Genomic DNA, 17254 nt, shown 5'->3' on the forward strand with positions numbered 1-17254 from the left:
GGAAAAAATCACCTTGTTGTATTCTAACTGGCCAGTGGGGTAAAGCAATGGTGGGTTTCTGCCAACCCACCATCCACGACTGGTACCAGAATCCCTTATTAACTCTTACTGTGCTCTTCACTTCTAACTTCTTTACTCTGACATTACCTAATATAAAGTAATCTTAATTCAGCTTGCAAATATTTATGTAGAATCATTTACATTTCCTCTTGAGAACAGTCTGAATAACTCAGAAGTTAAAATTCTTATCAGCACCTATTTATACAAATCTGTGAAGTCTTCGCGTTTCGGTATGATTGTAACTTGCCCATTACATTGAGATTAGTATTTCGTAATGTAAAATATGGGTAAGGCCCATATCAAACGTACTAGCTTACAGTTCCATAAAACAATCGAAATCGAAAGTGTATGTCAGTCTGTCCATGTTGCAATCAGATTTACGCAGACCCAGACGAGAACAGCCTTAAACGATTTTGCGGTAAGACAAGAACATTTTGTCTGTTACTAATGTATTATATTTTATCTTAATCTTATAAGCGCATTGTTGCATTACAAATAATGTAACTGCCTATTATTACACAACGGTTACCACTCCTAATATTATAGTCAGTTGAATTTTAAATCAGTTTTCCTGCATGATTTGGATGCTTCTTGAGTCTTGTTGCAGTATTACGGTATCATTGGAACTGTTTTGCTGATTGTGCAAGTAGCCTGTTGCCTAGTTTTACATGTTTTTAGCTAAGGTCATTGGGGACTTGGGACGGTCATTTTTCCATATGTTCCCTACGTACACCGATATCCCCTTTTGTATTGTGTAGTTATTTTGACGGTAAATTAATTTTGTGTAGGTCAATGAAAAAGCACAATTGGATTTATTTTAATCCCACTTTGCATCGCGACAATGTAGATAGTCCGTGGGGGGAATAACTACTTGTGCAATTCATTGTGGTGAATCATGTTTAATGGGTAACTTCTACAAAGCTCTCTTTCGGGAAACATGCACTATTTTGTTTTTTAACTGACGCAAATTAGCATTTGTGTATATATTTGTCTGACAGGCAGGGGCGTTGGACTGGGGGGAAAAGGGGTACTAAGTATATAGGGCCCTAATGTGTAGAGGGGCCCTCAAAAATGTTTGAATCTTGAATAAAGTGGGGAGGGGCCCTCAGAGACCGCCTATGTACAGGGCCCAGAATTTTGTGCTACATCCATGCTGACAGGCTAATATTGACCAAAAGATTATGTACTGAATTGACTGAACTATTGTTTTATAACCTTCCCATAAATACACTTTCCCTATGCTATAGGTAGTGTGCTATGAAGTTTGTCCAATTACTGTTTGGATTAGGCCTATGTATGCAATCGATAATCTAAGATAAGAACAGCATCTCAATGTCTAAAATGTATATATTTTTACTTCAGATATGTTTTACATTGATTTGAATAATTAAGTTAATATGATGGGTATTGAATACTTTTGTCCCTCACTCATTGCATGTATTTTGGCATCAATATGAATATTTCTATAACACTTCCTTCCAGTAGATCTCACTAGGGAGGTCCATCCTTGTTCAGATGTTTATTCCACTGAGCATTTTTCTTGGATGCATGCCGGACCTGTAATAGTTTTTTTTAAATGTGTGTTTCTGTCATTATTGCGCGCGTCATTTTTAAATGGTTAGTTCACGTTAGGCGCGCCGCTACTGCATAACGTTGTTCTTTTTTTAATTTAGGTACATTGACACCAGTGTTGGCAGATGGGACGGTTTCCTTAGTAATTGTGTTAATTTTAATGACAAAAATTGGCTTTCGCAGGATTTACAAATCGGGTACCGAAAAAACCGCGTTTTTTTTAAATATTTTTGTGTGGTCCGCGGGTGATGTTTCGGTTTACAGTCAATAAGATCTGGCAACCCTGATTGACACCTTGCTAGGAACTTGTTGGATTTCCTGGTGAAATGTCTTTATCATGGGTACGTGAGTGTTCAACTATTTGTAATACAAATATAACTCAATGATTAATTTGCTTTCCAATAATTCCTTATTAAACATAGTATATATTTATTGGCCAATTAGCTCTCTAGCTATGTGTGTTAATATCGAGTTTGACTGACCCATATTTTTTGTTTGCCTTGTCTACTTTGTGTTGATGGACAGCAATCTCAGAATCATTCGACAAATTCTTGATTGGATTTATTGGAAAAAAACGTTTACCTCTTTGTTCCTTAGCCACTGTACTGTAGCTTTGGCTGTTGCACTTGTAATGAAAGCTTTCTGCCTAGTTCTATCTTTCTTGCATCAGGCAGCAGGTTTTTTAAGGACGTTTCTGTAAATTGCTTTATTAACTTCCCTAATATCCAGACCCATGTCCCAGTCCTTGACAATGAGAAACACCCTCATAACATGATGCTGCCACATTCATGCTTCACAGTACGGATGTTGTTCTTTGGCTGATGGGGCATGTTTGGTTTGTGCCAAATGTAACAATTTGCATGTAGGCCCAGAAGTTCCATTTTACATTTGTCAGAACAGAAAACATTTTCCTATATGGCTACAGAGTTCCCATTGATTATTGGCATATTTTAAACAGGGTTCAAGGATGGTGTTCTTGACTAATTGATTCCACCAGATTTCTGGTGTGTTGGCGATATTCTTTGTACATGCACACTGACCAGTCATGGCCATAAAAACCTGTATCTCTGTCAAAGTTGCTATTGGCCTCTTGGTAAAGTTTCTCCTAGTTGCATCCAGTTTGAATGGAACAGCCTGATTTAGGCATGTTGTTTTTTGTTCCATACACTTTCTACTTGTTAATAATCATCTTGACATTGCTCCATGGATGTATACATGTAACGGAGGCCAGTGAGTACAGTGCTGTGCAATGAGACCCACCCGGGTCTGAGTCTGAGTAGGATCTGTTACATCAGAAAAGCAGAACTTAATATTTGGTGCAGAAACCTTTGTTTGCAATTACAGAGATCATACGTTTACTGTAGTTCTTGACCAGGTTTGCACATACTGCAGCAGAGATTTTGGCCCACTCCTCCATACAGACCTTCTCCACATCCTTCAGGTTTCGGGGCTGTCGCTAGGCAATACAGACTTTCATCTCTCTCCAAAGATTTTCTATTGGGTTCAGGTATGGAGACTCCAGGACCTTGAGATGCTTCTTACGGAGCCACTCCTTAGTTGCCCTGGCTGTGTATTTCGGGTCGTTGTCATGCTGGAAGACCCAGCCACTATCCATCTTTAATGCTCTTACTGAGGGAAGGAGATCTCACGATACATGGCCCCATCCGTCCTCCCCTCAATACAGTGCAGTAGTCCTGTCCCCTTTGCAGAAAAGCATCCCCAAAGAATGATGTTTCCACCTCCATGCTTCACAGTTGAAATGGTGTTCTTGGGGTTGTACTCATCCTTCTTCTTCCTCCAAACACGGCGAGGGAAGTTTAGACCAAAAAGCTCTATTTTTGTCTCATCAGACCACATGACCTTCTCTCATTCCTCCTCTGGATCATCCAGATGGTCATTTGGCAAACTTCAGACAGGCCTCGACATGCGCTGGCTTGAGCAGGGGGACCTTGCATGCGCTGCAGGATTTTAATCCATGGCGGCGTAGTGTATTACTAATGGTTTTCTTTGAGACTGTGGTCCCAGCTCTCTTCAGGTCATTGACCAGGTCGTGCCATGTAGTTCTGGGCTGATTCCTCATGATCATTGATGCCCCACGAAGTGAGATCTTGCATAGAGCCCCAGACCGAGGGAGATTGACCATCATCTTCAACTTCTTCCATTTTCTAATAATTGCGCCAACAGTTGTTGCCTTCTCACCAAGCTGCTTGCCTATTTTCCTGTAGCCCATCCCAGCCTTGTGCAGGTCTACAATTTTATCACTGATGTCCTTACACAGCTCTCTGGTCTAGGCCATTGTGGAGAGGTTGGAGGCTGTTTGATTGAGTGTGTGGACAGGTGTCTTTTATACAGGTAACAAGTTCAAACAGGTGCAGTTAATACAGGTAATGAGTGGAGAACAGGAGGGCTTCTTAAAGAAAAACTAACATGTCTGTGAGAGCCGGAATTCTTACTGGTTGGTAGGTGATCAAATACTTATGTCATGCAATAAAATGCAAATTAATTATTTAAAAATCATACAATGTGATTTTCTGGATTTTTGTTTTAGATTCTGTCTCTCACAGTTGAAGTGTACCTTTACATCCTTACAGACCTTTACATGCTTTGTAAGTAGGAAAACCTGCAAAATCGGGAGTGTATCAAATGCTTGTTCTTCCCACTGTACATAAGGCCTTTAAATATTATATACCCATCCTCCAATCTGTCTTTCCATGCTGTTGTCGCTTAGATCTTTTGAAAGCTGCTTATTCCACATAGTTAAAGATTTTCTCCGCAGTTGCCTACCAAACCTATGAAAACTGCAGAATGTATCCTAAAACCATGTGGATCTGTACACCTGAACCCAGGTGGAGGCAATGAACTTGGTGTCTGACCCCCTTACACACATTAGCGGTGAAATTGCTTGTCGCTCCACTGTCAGCTGAAATCGTCCTATTTTGACCAATCAACGGTTTAACGATGCAAGTAGCCGTAAGATGGACTTTGTTACGACGTATTTACGCCTGTTTCCCGAACCACCACGTACGTTGCTCTTTATAAAGGGGGCTGTTACTTACATAGCAACACACGATTGGTTAAATTTGAAATAAAAACGGAACACAAGAGAAAACAAGCATTCAGAGCTGAATAAATCAATGTTATTCTAGACGAGGTAGAGGCACCAGCACTTATCCATCAAAGACACTAGAGTGTTCAATCGCGTGAAACATCATTTTAAACACTTTTTCTTAATTATTTCTTGTTTTTTAAATTCTCAGTTGAGAATTGCATTCAATTACATTCACATCCCCTCACGCACTTATTATATAATTTGTCTAGCCTAAATAAATTGGTCTAAATTAAAACTGTTTTGATAATTTTTCAATTGCCTTAAAATTAACTGTTTGCGATCCCTCCACGCATGTTGAGGGAGGCGCTATTTCCCAAGACCATAAAAGTGCCTGTTAAGATCGGTTAAGATGGACTAACATGGGGTCCGGAGCACTCGTTAATTAACGAGCAATGTTACGAGCCACTTAAGTAACGATGCTTTCGGGAAACGCACTGATGAACTAACGAGGCACTTACGTGCATCCTACGATCATCTTAGTGCTTTGGGAATCCGGGCCCTGATCATTTGAATCAGGTGAGACTGAGCAGGGGGAGATCTAAAACATTCAGGGCAGGGGGGCGCCCAGGAGCAGGGTTGAGAATCACTAACTTAGGGAATCTTTACAAAAAAGCGTTTGCCTCCTTTATTTTGCTGAGGAAAACCTCTAACCTTACCATAAATAACTTTCTTATTCCAACAGATTAGAGATAACAAAATATCATTGTTCATTTAAATGCTTTAAAATGTGCCCCATGTCGAGCATAGTTAAATCTCTATAGTATTTATTTTAATTTGTCAACCTAAACTCACCAGATCCCAGTAAGGAAAAGATGGGAAGAAGAACAGGGTTTGGAATTTTACCCAGCCAGTTGGGAGATTTGGAATACATCAATACCTTTTCTAACTCAAAACATTGTCTCATACAATTGAAATTATTTTCCTGTTTCCATCTTTCTTTCTTCTTAGACTTACTGCACACTGTTGTGAGATGTGTTTTCATTGTATATTTCTCTCTTTATTCTCAGGAATCCAAAGATGAGTTTACTTATGACAATGTTGTTTTTGGTGATCCCTTGTGCCTGTAACAGCAAATCTGAGAGTATGTTTTCCATAATAATATTTTTTATATTAATTGTTTTCAGCTTATTGTTAACCTGCTGTGTTGTTGAAATAACTATATATTTTTACTAGGAATAAATTGAAGTATAATAACATTTGTAACATTATGAAAACACTGACTACTTTTATGATATTATATAATGGACTAGTAAATATATTTTTAAATGTCACCTCTGCTCTCTGATTTTTCTCACAGAATTTGTAGAATTGGACTGTAAACATGAAGTCTATGAGGTTAATGGCCAGCAGTCATTGCTGGAATGTATAGTAAAATGTCAGGAAGATAACGTGACCATCATAGGAGTGAACTGGAAGAAGATGGGAAAGGATTTGTTGAACTACTATAAAGGCACAACAGACGTGTCCCCTGGATTCCAGTTTGCTGTACCTGGCTGGAACAAGTCATCTAATGTGTCCCTGTTGTTGACCAACACCAAGATGGCAGACATGGGGGAGTATGAATGCGAGGTGCTAACTGACAGGGGGCATGATAAATGCACAGTCAGCCTCAATGTCACCGGTAAGTCCTATAACTCTCTAATATGACAAGGTTCTTGGAGGGAACCCCTATAGGTTCTTACAAGAGGGTTAAAGGATTCTAAGTACGCTTTGAAAAACCTTTTGGGATAGATTTTTGAGCATCTAGGTTGTTTATCTGGTTCTTTCTGTAACAAGTATAAATGGTACTTTACAATACCATTTGACATTTTTCTTTGAAGAACTTACAGGTTTCCCCTACAGTTTCAAAATAAAGGATACTCTAATAAAATGTTTCTTGTTAGGTGTAGTCTAATTGAGTTTTCACAAATTGAAAATGTAAGAAAATATATGAACCTTGTGATTTTCAGCCACTCTTGGGAAGTAATATACGTTTTGGTTATAGCCATCAATGTGATATGTTGCCATACGCTTGGAAACTGGAAGCGCCCATATTTTGCCATCTTGGTTCCATGGGTCACGTGAAAAACAGAACTAAAGGTTTTTCTTAGAAAAACAGAACTAAAGGTAAAACACTAATGTCTCAACACAGAGGTTAAACATTTACAACCAGTTGCCACTACATAGACATACGAATTGTTTCACCATCGTGACAAAGAACAGACTATGTTGTACAGTAATATAGGAATCCTTAATATTTAATATCTCTATGGCTCAAAACAATGGATGTTTTACTTCCGGACCCTCACTTTCCAAGTCTATTGCCCACATGCAGAAATGCATCCGTCCATTCAAGTTCAATTATCCTCCAATAGTGGCTCTACATTGGTCATCTCTTCAAACACATACACTTCCATACAGTTATGTTAAAAACATAATATGGATGTTTATTCTGGAATTGTTCTGAGGAATTTCATATCCGTCTTTGTACATGTGAGTTTGGACAGCATAGCATTAGCCAGAATTTTCACAAACCTTCATAATTGTTTTCTGCTCTTAGCATTCAAACTCCGTGATTAAATTGAGAAATGTACCCTATTCTTCCTGAAAAATTGATTAGCAGTGCTTATATGGTTTGCTTTTGTGTAGACAAAATATTTATCTCATTGTTGTTGAAATTCGCATTTTATGTAGCTGGTAATTTATGCAGAGAAAACATAACATCTGTCCATTTATTGATGTTTTAAAACTGGAAAACGTACACTATTCCATTGCATGATGAGGAAATTGCATGTGCAAATATTCAACCAAGACTTTTTAAGTAATTACTATACTTTGCTGGTAAATGGCCTCCTCACAACTTGAAAGATCTTTCCAACCCTGTCAGTCTTAGATCAGCTGTTTAATGTAGGGGTGCACAGTTTTATGAAGATAATACAATTTGATAGAAAGTGAATTAAGATTCAGTTTACTAAAATCTCAAATAAGCTATAACATATGGATTGACATTTGAAAAGTCTGTTTTAGCTATGTTTACCCACTCCAGTTTTATTCTGTATCTTCTAGGGGTGTCAAAAAAAGAAACCTTTATATTGGGGTTAATAGCAAATTCTGTAGTTAGGTGTATTTTAAGGTTTTAGTAAAAAAATTGCCTAACCCTAAATAATTATAACAATATAGGCACGAGGTTGTCTAAAGCAATTGTCAGCAAAATAAGGTAAAATGCACACTTTTTCTAACTGTAAATAACTTTGGCCTATTTTGCCCCGCACATGTACATTGATGGGCAGTATTTCTATAACATTTATTTGGCGTATGTATTTAAATACATATTTTATCATTTGTATTTCAATGGGCTCAACTGTAGTCTGATGTATTTTCTGACCAGATGGTTTATAGAGCTGTATATTACGTGTTTTAAATATGACCTAATTAAGCAAATGCTCATATCCAGAGAAACTGAGTTGAGTATACACATTTTGAAACAACAAATGCTTGATTAAAGCCACAAACCTGGTGTTATAAGCACTGTGATGTAATAACTGAGCTATGGGGGACCTATTTTGTTACAATACTTAGTATAATTCCTCTATTTGATTTTGATACTTATTTTTTAAGAGTATTTGGTAATTGTATTTTGTAATTTAACCAATTAATTTGTGTCCATCCCTGCACATGTATAATAATACAATGTCTCTTCCAGCTATGAACACAACTCCAATCATGAACTCCAGTCCTGAAAACAACATTAAAGAGACCATTTACTGCAACTCCACAGACAGTGCCGAGGAAAAAATGATCTGGTGGTTTGATGAGGATAGCAAGAACTTGACAGACAGTTCTGAACTGGTGGCCCAAAAAAAAGACAATGGACGGTTTAGCATTTCCAGTAAATTAACAGTGAGAAAGGATATATCCAAACACTACACATGCAACGTTCTCAGCATCACCGGAGTCCTGGAGAGAATGGAATCATTTGAGTCCCGTTCTGGCCCCAGTAAGTTCTACCACAGTTCCTAACTATATGGCTATATATAATGTTGACAATGTAATCCTTTGTGCAACCTGGTCCAAACCTGCCCTTCACTCTGTCACTGCTACCTGTAATGAAACAATTTATCGTCAGTGTAGTCCACTTTTAAAAGCATCATGTTTTTTAGTAAGTAGATAAAAAATGTAATTGGATGAAAACAGAATTTAAATATGTGTGTTGGTTTTGAGATATGACAATAATACAATGATTTTGTAGGATATTGTAATAAGTTACCCTGATTTTACCCCTTGCATAGTGAACCTTTTTTAGGGGGTGGGGGGGGGGGGGGGTTGAAATCAGAATATTTTGATCTGTATACACAAGTAGTGCTGGGAAAGTGACAGTAAACTCTGGTTGACTGAATTCAGGTTAGCTGGATTTATATAACGAATCTAATGGACATTAATTGCCTGTTTAGATTTCAAGTTTTGTAAATGTTGTCTCTCCAGGTTCAGAATCAAGTCAATGTTGAAGGAACTGAATTTACACCCGTTTTGATTTTGAAAATATGACTGATCATGCAAAAAAATTGTGTTTTATTTAAGGATATTGATCATATGAAGCCATATATTATCACTTAGTTGTTTGGCTCCTTTTTTAATCATAATGATAACAGAAATCACCCAAATGGCCCTGATTAAAAGTTTACATACCTTGAATATTTGGCCTTGTTACAGGTATACAAAGTGACACACAAGGTGACACACACAGGTGAAAATGGCAATTAAAGGTTCATTTCCCACACTTAAATTGCAATGAGTGTCTGTGTATAAATAGTCAATGAGTTTGTTAGCTCTCACCTGGATGCACTGAGCTGGCTAGATACTGAGCCATAGGGAGAATAGGCAGAAAATAACTATCAAAAGACCTGCAGAACAAGGTAATGTAACTTTATAAAGATGGAAAAGGATATAAAAAGATATCCAAAACCTTGCAAATGCCAGTCAGTACTGTTCAATCACTTATTAAGAAGTGAAAAATTCTGGGACTTCTTGATACCAAGCCAATGTCAGGTTAACCAAGAAAGTTTTCAGCCAAAACAGCCAGAAGAATTGTTCAGGATACAAAGAAAAACCCACAGGTAACCTCAGGAGAAATACAGGCTGCTCTGGAAAAACACGGTGTTGTTGTTTCAAGGAGCACAATACAACGAAACAAAAATGACGTGCATGGTTGACTTGCCAGAAAGAAGCCTTTACTGCACCACTGCCACAAAAAAGCCTGGTTACAATATGCCCGACAACACCTTGACACGCCTCACAGCTTCTGGCCCACTGTAATCTGGAGTGCAAAAAGAGATTTATGGTCACAGCCATAAGCGCTATGTTGGGAGAGGGGCCCGCAAGGCCTGTAGTGAACAGAATACCATCCCCACTGTGAAGCATGGTGGTGGCTCACTGATGTTTTGGGGGTGTGTGAGCTCTAAAGGCACGGGGAATCTTGTGAAAAATTATGGCAAGATGAATGCAGCATTTTATCAGAAAATACTGGCAGACAATTTGCATTCTTCTGCACAAAAGCTGTGCATGGGACGCTCTTGGACTTTCCAGCACAACAATGCAAAAGGCCAAGTTGTCCCTCCAGTGGTTACAGCAGAAAAAGGTGAAGGTTCTGGAGTGCCCATAACAGTCTCCTGACCTTATATCATTCAGCCACTTTGGGGAGATCGCAAGACGACCAAAGACTTTGCATGACCTGAAGGCATTTTACCAATATGAATGGGCAGCTATACCACCTGCAAAAATTCAGAGCCTCGTTGTCTAACTATTACAAAAGACTGCACGCACTGATGCTAAAGGGGGCAATATACAGTATTAAGAACTAACAGAATGCAGTTTTATGAATGTGCCATTCTGTCATGACCTACAGTTGAATGTGAATCCCATAAGAAATAAAAGATGTGCTTTGCCTGTTCACTCATGTTTTCTTCTACAAATTATACATGCACCTTTTTCTTTCCTTTCCAAAAATGTTGAAAAGGAAGGTATTGAGTGAGGAACAGAAGTGTTCAATTTGCAGTGGTTTCTTAATTTGAACCCTTCTGTTCCTCACTCAAAACCTTCTTTTTCGACTTTTTTGGAAAGGAAAGAAAAAGGTATAATGGTCTATTAAACTTTCCGGAGCTGTATATTACCAATTTCTCCAAGGGTATGCAAACTTTTGAGATTCAAGAAGTTTGCAAGAGCAAAGATGCGTGCGGAAGGGAGGAAAATGCAAGAGAGCTTTCCTAAACCTCACTCTGGTTTACATCCTAAACCTCACTCTGGTTTAGAACCTAAAACTAAAGTTGTGGGAGTTGATTAATTGACCTAAGGAAAACAAAACTAGTCCTGTAGTCATGTAGTCCTGTAGTCATGTACTCCTGTATTCATGTACTCCTGTATTCATGTACTCCTGTAGTCATGTAGTCCTGTAGTCACGTAGTCACGTAGTCCTGTAGTCTTATAGTCTTGTAGTCACGTAGTCCTGTAGTCACGTAGTCCTGTAGTATTATAGTCCTGTAATCACATAGTCCTGTAGTCTTATAGTCCTGTAGTCTTATAGTCCTGTAGTCACGTAGTCCTGTAGTCACGTAGTCCTGTAGTCTTATAGTCCTGTAGTCACGTAGTCCTGTAGTCACGTAGTCCTGTAGTCCTGTAGTCAAGTAGTCCTGTAGTCATGTAGTCATGTAGTCCTTATCAATCAGTGACACATTCCTATCTGTTTCCTGGGGATTCATTTGACAGGGTAGTGTTATCATGAGGATCAAACAAGCTAGGCAATTGAAAGCAACCCTTTTGTCCCTGTATTTACACATTACAGAACCATCTGTTAGCCATCAACATTCCACTGGTAGCCTACTAGGACAGAATTTAAGTTATATACTTTTCTATACTAAATAAGAAATAATTATTTAATTGGTAACTAAATTGTAAACTTCACATTTTTCGGTTCCTTCAAGGTCCACCCAAGGATGATCGGTCTGTCTCACAGTGGGTAGCCCCGGTTGTGGTCATAGGATCTCTGATCGTTGGACTCCTGATTACTCTGCTTATTTGTAGAAGGCGCTCCCAACAACGTAAGTACATGAAATAACATGGCCTAGCTGTCAGTTACATGAGGCGGTGTGATTCGTGGCCTATCGGATGCGTTTGGTAATACTCCGTATGTGTTTGTTACGCTAACTGGCCTTAACCTGTACAGTGACCCGACCTCCAACATTCCTTCATGCCCTGTCAGACATCCAATTTGGCTTTGCATGGGGGAATAACACATTATCTTTTCATGCCATCACATGCGTGGGCACCTGCGGGTAAAAACAAGCCTCCATATAAAAAGAAAAACTTTTTTACTTTGCATGAACCGACCATTCAGGATGTTATCATAATTGTGAAAGTATTTTTTCCATTAGTAGGTAATCATTGCAGTGTTAGCATCAGATGGTGAACTGTGCCCCAGCCATCTTTCCCGTATGGAGTTGATGTGTCCGGACAGAAATAGTATGATAGGCTACACTAAAGCCAGACAGCATCAGAAACATGGGCTACACTATGCAGGTGGCCTTGAGTGGATGCTTTGTCTTTAATAGATGTGTCTTTGTTGGTTTGCGTCTTGGTCAAATAAACTATCAATATTTTCATATGTCAGGGCTCTTAAGGCTTTCCATGGTACCGGGCCTGAAATAACACAACCTGTTTTTAAAGTTGTGTTTTTGGCCACAAGGCACATCCAGACATGTACAGTAGTTAAACATCAAAAGGCAGATTAACCAAGATCAGTGGCTTTCTGCCAGTCTCGTTTCTGCTTGATTTGACGGTCACAAGCGAAGCCGTCATTACCCCCGCTTAACCATGTTCATCAGTGTAGTTTATATTGCCTCAATGTTGCTTTTAGTTTATGAATGGTGTTTTCTTTTCTGCTTTTTCCTACTAAATGTAGGTTTTAGTCTAATGTAGTCTTTTCTGTTGTGTTGATTTTGACAGGGGCTCGGAGGCATTCCACCTTACCGTTAATTAGTAGGTTTTTTAATGAATATTCTATGTTAATTCAAATATAGAATATTTGATGTATGATATGTGTTTTTCGCCTTGAGTTTATGGTTTCTCAGACTTTTCATTCTAAAGGAAATGACATACACCATCTATGTTAACAATATCCTGTTTGGAGTATTTCATAATAATCCTAATTATACAAATGTTTACATTATTCAGGGGGAAAACAACAAATGCTTCATGATGTTTTCACTTACGTTGCCCTTGGCATTTATTGTCATGCCAGATATGTTGGCATAACCATGAACCATGGCTCCGACATGATCCCAAACAGATATGAAATGCCCTTAGCAGTCACACTCTTTTGTGTTTGTGGAACTAGATTCAGATGATGAAACCACTTATGTCTGCTTCCCGTCTTTGAAAATATGTTCTCTAACCACATCGGTTCCTCCACACTCTAATACATAGCTTTAGAACGTGGCGACAGATGGCCCCTGGCGGCCTTCTGTCTGGCCCTTGGTGTCCGCCATTGCATCAAGAGATGCTTTATTTAGTGTTGTGGACGGCCCTCACACTGATGTTTTAACAACATCAGTTAGAACATTTGTGAATTCACACAATATATAATGGTATTCTTTACACACAGTATCTGTACAGTATTTGCTTTACTATGAATCACGCCTTTAGTTATATTCTATGTAGGTTAATTGGATGTGATACAACACATGCAGCACAATGGAGTATAAAATTGACATTGTGACTAATTGTTAACCAAATCAATTGACGATTAATGATGACTCCACCTCTGTATTGTTTTCAGAGAGAAATCGTGCTAATTCACTCCCTCTTTTCTGATAAAGGTCTATTAACTGCTTGGCTGTGGTGATGGGACATTATGTGACTGGCTGCTGAATAAAAATATAGTTTCTTTTCACTGTGGGAGAAGCTGTCTTGCTCACTAGTGGGTCTCATGACTAACTTTTCTCTTTCTTTTTCAACTCTTAATCCCACTGAACTGTGAATGGAACTATGGCCAGGAGATTTAAATGTTAAGTGATCTTCTCTCATGGTATCTCTGATCTGTCTTTTCTGTTTTAGATCTTGGAGGCCAATCAGTAGAGATGGTTGACTACGATGCCACAGAAAAAGAAGGTAATTGATATTGTATCTACACCTTATATATCTATACTGTAAATCTTTAATTAATACATCTAAATTATCTGGGTCTACTATACTTAGTTATCTTCCTGTTCAGCCTCGTATCTTCATGGGGGTTTGGTATTTAATGATTATCTTGTAGTTTACGTGCTGACCTCGCCTTAATGATTAGTGAAGGTTCTCCTGTTTTTCAGTTTGTAATAATATTCTCTCTGTTCTCTGTGTTTTTGTCTCTTTTTGTGTTTGTCTATCTGTTTGCATGTTTCTCTATTTCTCCCTCTCTCTCTCCCTCTGCCACTCCCCCACATTTCATCTTGCCTCCCCTTCTCTCATCTAGTTCTGAACGTGTAAGATTAGAAGAGCATTTTAATCTGGAGTTGTTGTTTTTTTGTTCCTGTCAGTCTCTACGATCAAAGTGCCTGCCGCCATAACTGTGCTTGGCTCAGCTTGTGCCTGAAATTATTTGATCTGTCTTAACATCCCAGAATTCAGATTTGAGTGTTTATTTCCTGAATCTACTGATGATAGTATATATTGCACTAACACACTTCTGACCATTGTTATACTTTAATAACCAGGCGCACTGATCACTGTAAACACTACATTTGAACATGGCATATTTCATTGTACACCATGGTTCGATTACTGTCCCATAATACCAGGCTATAATCCCTATGGTTTACACACGATATAGGCTAAGGATCATAAATTAACATTCAGTGTGTATACACTTTTCAGAAAAAATGAAGTAAAACAGGTTTCACTTCTAAAAGTGAGTTTCACAATAGTACGAGGTTGCTAAATGGAGTATTTCCTCTATGAGAAACAAAAACGGGGTTGATCATCGGGTTTCGATAGACACTGAGAGTGTCACTTTTCTCCTGGGGCTATGATGAGTGGGAGTGCATTTTTGCAGGGGAAAACCCTTCATATACTGGGGGTTTGTTGAAAAACTGGTTTCATTTAATCTGTTTCTAAATATTCCAACAAATAAAATTATGGTAAATAACTTGATTGTAAATTGTTTTACATGTGAAATATGTGATTATGTCAATGTAGTCAAGAAATTGCAGTTACTTAAAAATTCTGGATTTTTTTCGATTTTCAGTGTTTTTATATAATAATGTAATTGTAATAATGTATTATATGTTCTGGTTCCTCCAAATGATCTGCCCGAACAAGTTGTATTCAAGTTTACCTGCTCGTGAAAAACTCGGATTCATATATATTACTTGGCCACACTCCATGAAGGTTACACAACTGTTAATATTAAAATAATGGACGTTTCACATGCTGGTGGATTATGAAACTTTTGTAAATATCACAAATGTTTGTTTTATGAAAGGGGCACCAATAATTATAAAATGAAATTATATTATAATGTTCGTTTCATAGCCACTAAGCAATTATCTGTCATTTTATTTTAGCAACTCAAGATAAATGACATGCTGATTTCACTTCTGTATGTACGTGGTAAGGGCAGATTGAATGATGATGATAGCATGAACTATTTTTATGCCAACCTTCATGGGACAAAGTGTGCACTTTTATCTTTGCCCTACTACGGTTGCGCCTGTATAGTTTGCTTTAGGAATATATAAATATTTCTAGGGGTTAGAAGCTCAGATGAGATAGGACCCTTGTGAATTTACTATCAAGTGATTTGTTATTTTTTTGTTGGATAAATTGTTTGATGACTTCCTTATCAGATATAACATGTTTTTGCAATAAATGTTTTAATGTGAATTCATGTATATTATAACTATTAGATTAAAGCTTTGTACAGATAAATGTGAAATATTTTATAAAATGTATTTTTATATGTTGTTATTTCTCATTGTAAAATTCTTAATTGATAAAAAAGCTTGTCAGCATTCATATGTTGTCTTTCTTATCAATAATAATGAATACATTTTTATTGTTATTTTTTACATCATATATTTTTTATGAGCTGAGGCTATTAAAACAGCATACATAATATAACACACAAAAAAACAAGAAAATAAACAAGACAAGCCTAGTTCCGCCAGCCCGTGATTAGAAGGAATGAATGTTGCTGGAATAATGTGAAAGGTTGTCTTTGACCCCTACGCCACTAAGCTATACATGTGCACAGTGTTCTGCATTGTTTTACCAATGATTCAAAACTCCACGGTTTTCCAAACTAGTTTCCTGTATTAGCTAACATCCAAACCAACAACAGATATAACAGGGTGATACACTATATTCAATATGTTAAATTAGACAGAGATTACTATAGGGACCGATTGGGACATACTGCAGTGGATATAAAAAGTATACATAACCCTGTTAAAATGCCAGGTTTTTGTGATGTAAAAACATTTGACAAAGATAAACCTTTTTCCACTTTTAATGTGACCTATAATGAAAATAAATTCAATTGAAAAACTAACTGAAATCTTCGTGGGGGAAAAATAAAAAATAAAAACCTTACAATAAACTGGTTGCATTAGTATGCACACCCTCTAATAACTGGGGATGTGGCTGTGTTCAGAATTAACCAATCACATTCAAACTCATGTTAAATAGAATTCATCAAGTGACTGTGATTAATCACAAATAAAGTTCAGCTGTTGTAATAGGATTTTCCTGACATTTTTTTAGTTGCATCTCAGAGCAAAAGCCATGGTCCACAGAGAGCTTCCAAAGCATCAGAGACATCTCATTGTTGAAAGATATCAGTCAGGAGAAGGGTAATGGCTGTGTACTACATGTGACAACAATTCATTGTTTTCATCATGTACTGCCCAATTTCTGTGTCCTGATCAAAGTTAATGAATTATCATAATCAACTGTAAGAAATTAATATGTGCTAACCTAACCTACATTGACTGAAATGATCAAGGGTGTAATCTTGAATATACTGTAATGACTGACATGCTTTCGTGCATCCGAGTAAATTGACATAACCAACTGCTATCTACGTATGAAGACTTTTGATTGCAAATCATATTACAGAGAGGAAATGGTTGCAAGAGACACAATTATGCATTTTATGAAACTCAATAACGTTTCTTATTTTGTTTAATTCCATCACAAATAGCATCAATGAACTGTATGGCTTTTGTCACTTATTAGCCAGTATTAGGCTTACACGTATCTACTAACCTACTAATTGGAATAGTCATAAGAGTTTGCACTTGCTAGTGAGACAAGATGAACTTTACACTGCCAAAGCTATTTAATTTCATGGCACAACAACGTTGGTTTTTCTTTCATTCATGAATGACATTGATACAATAACTACCAATATAGGTGACGATAACTGACATTTCCGCCAAGTGAAAAGACGAGAAAAATCGTGGAAACCCATCGCCTTTTACTGTGCAAGGGGTTGTGATCCATATC

At 37.6% G+C, this 17254-nt stretch overlaps 1 protein-coding gene across 3 annotated transcripts; it reads left to right on the forward strand.

Annotated features, from left to right (window-relative positions):
* The first annotated feature begins 279 nt into the window (after positions 1-279).
* On the forward strand, positions 280-15761 carry zgc:174863 (uncharacterized protein LOC100136852 homolog). 3 transcript variants are annotated; one of them, XM_034294505.1, is made up of 8 exons: positions 375-478; positions 5749-5822; positions 6039-6362; positions 8424-8717; positions 11695-11811; positions 12716-12748; positions 13826-13879; positions 14223-15761. In XM_034294505.1, the coding sequence occupies exons 2-8, from the start codon at positions 5759-5761 to the stop codon at positions 14234-14236; spliced, it is 900 nt and encodes a 299-aa protein (XP_034150396.1). In that variant the 5' UTR covers positions 375-478; positions 5749-5758; the 3' UTR covers positions 14237-15761. The 3 variants fall into 3 exon arrangements, with proteins under 3 accessions (XP_034150395.1, XP_034150397.1, XP_034150396.1); XM_034294504.1 differs by lacking the exon at positions 5749-5822 and having other exon boundaries at positions 280-478; XM_034294506.1 differs by lacking the exons at positions 5749-5822; positions 12716-12748 and having other exon boundaries at positions 290-478.
* The last annotated feature ends 1493 nt before the right edge of the window (positions 15762-17254 follow it).

Source organism: Esox lucius, chromosome 9 (genome assembly GCF_011004845.1).
Source record: "Esox lucius isolate fEsoLuc1 chromosome 9, fEsoLuc1.pri, whole genome shotgun sequence".
Taxonomy (NCBI): domain Eukaryota; kingdom Metazoa; phylum Chordata; class Actinopteri; order Esociformes; family Esocidae; genus Esox; species Esox lucius.

Bases quoted from the DNA above. Each gene is read 5' to 3' on its own strand.
- zgc:174863 (XM_034294504.1), top strand. From the start codon at position 409: ATGTCAGTCTGTCCATGTTGCAATCAGATTTACGCAGACCCAGACGAG. The intron at 6,363-8,423 runs GTAAGTCCTATA...TGTCTCTTCCAG, and splicing joins AGTCAGCCTCAATGTCACCG to CTATGAACACAACTCCAATC. The intron at 8,718-11,694 runs GTAAGTTCTACC...GGTTCCTTCAAG, and splicing joins TGAGTCCCGTTCTGGCCCCA to GTCCACCCAAGGATGATCGG.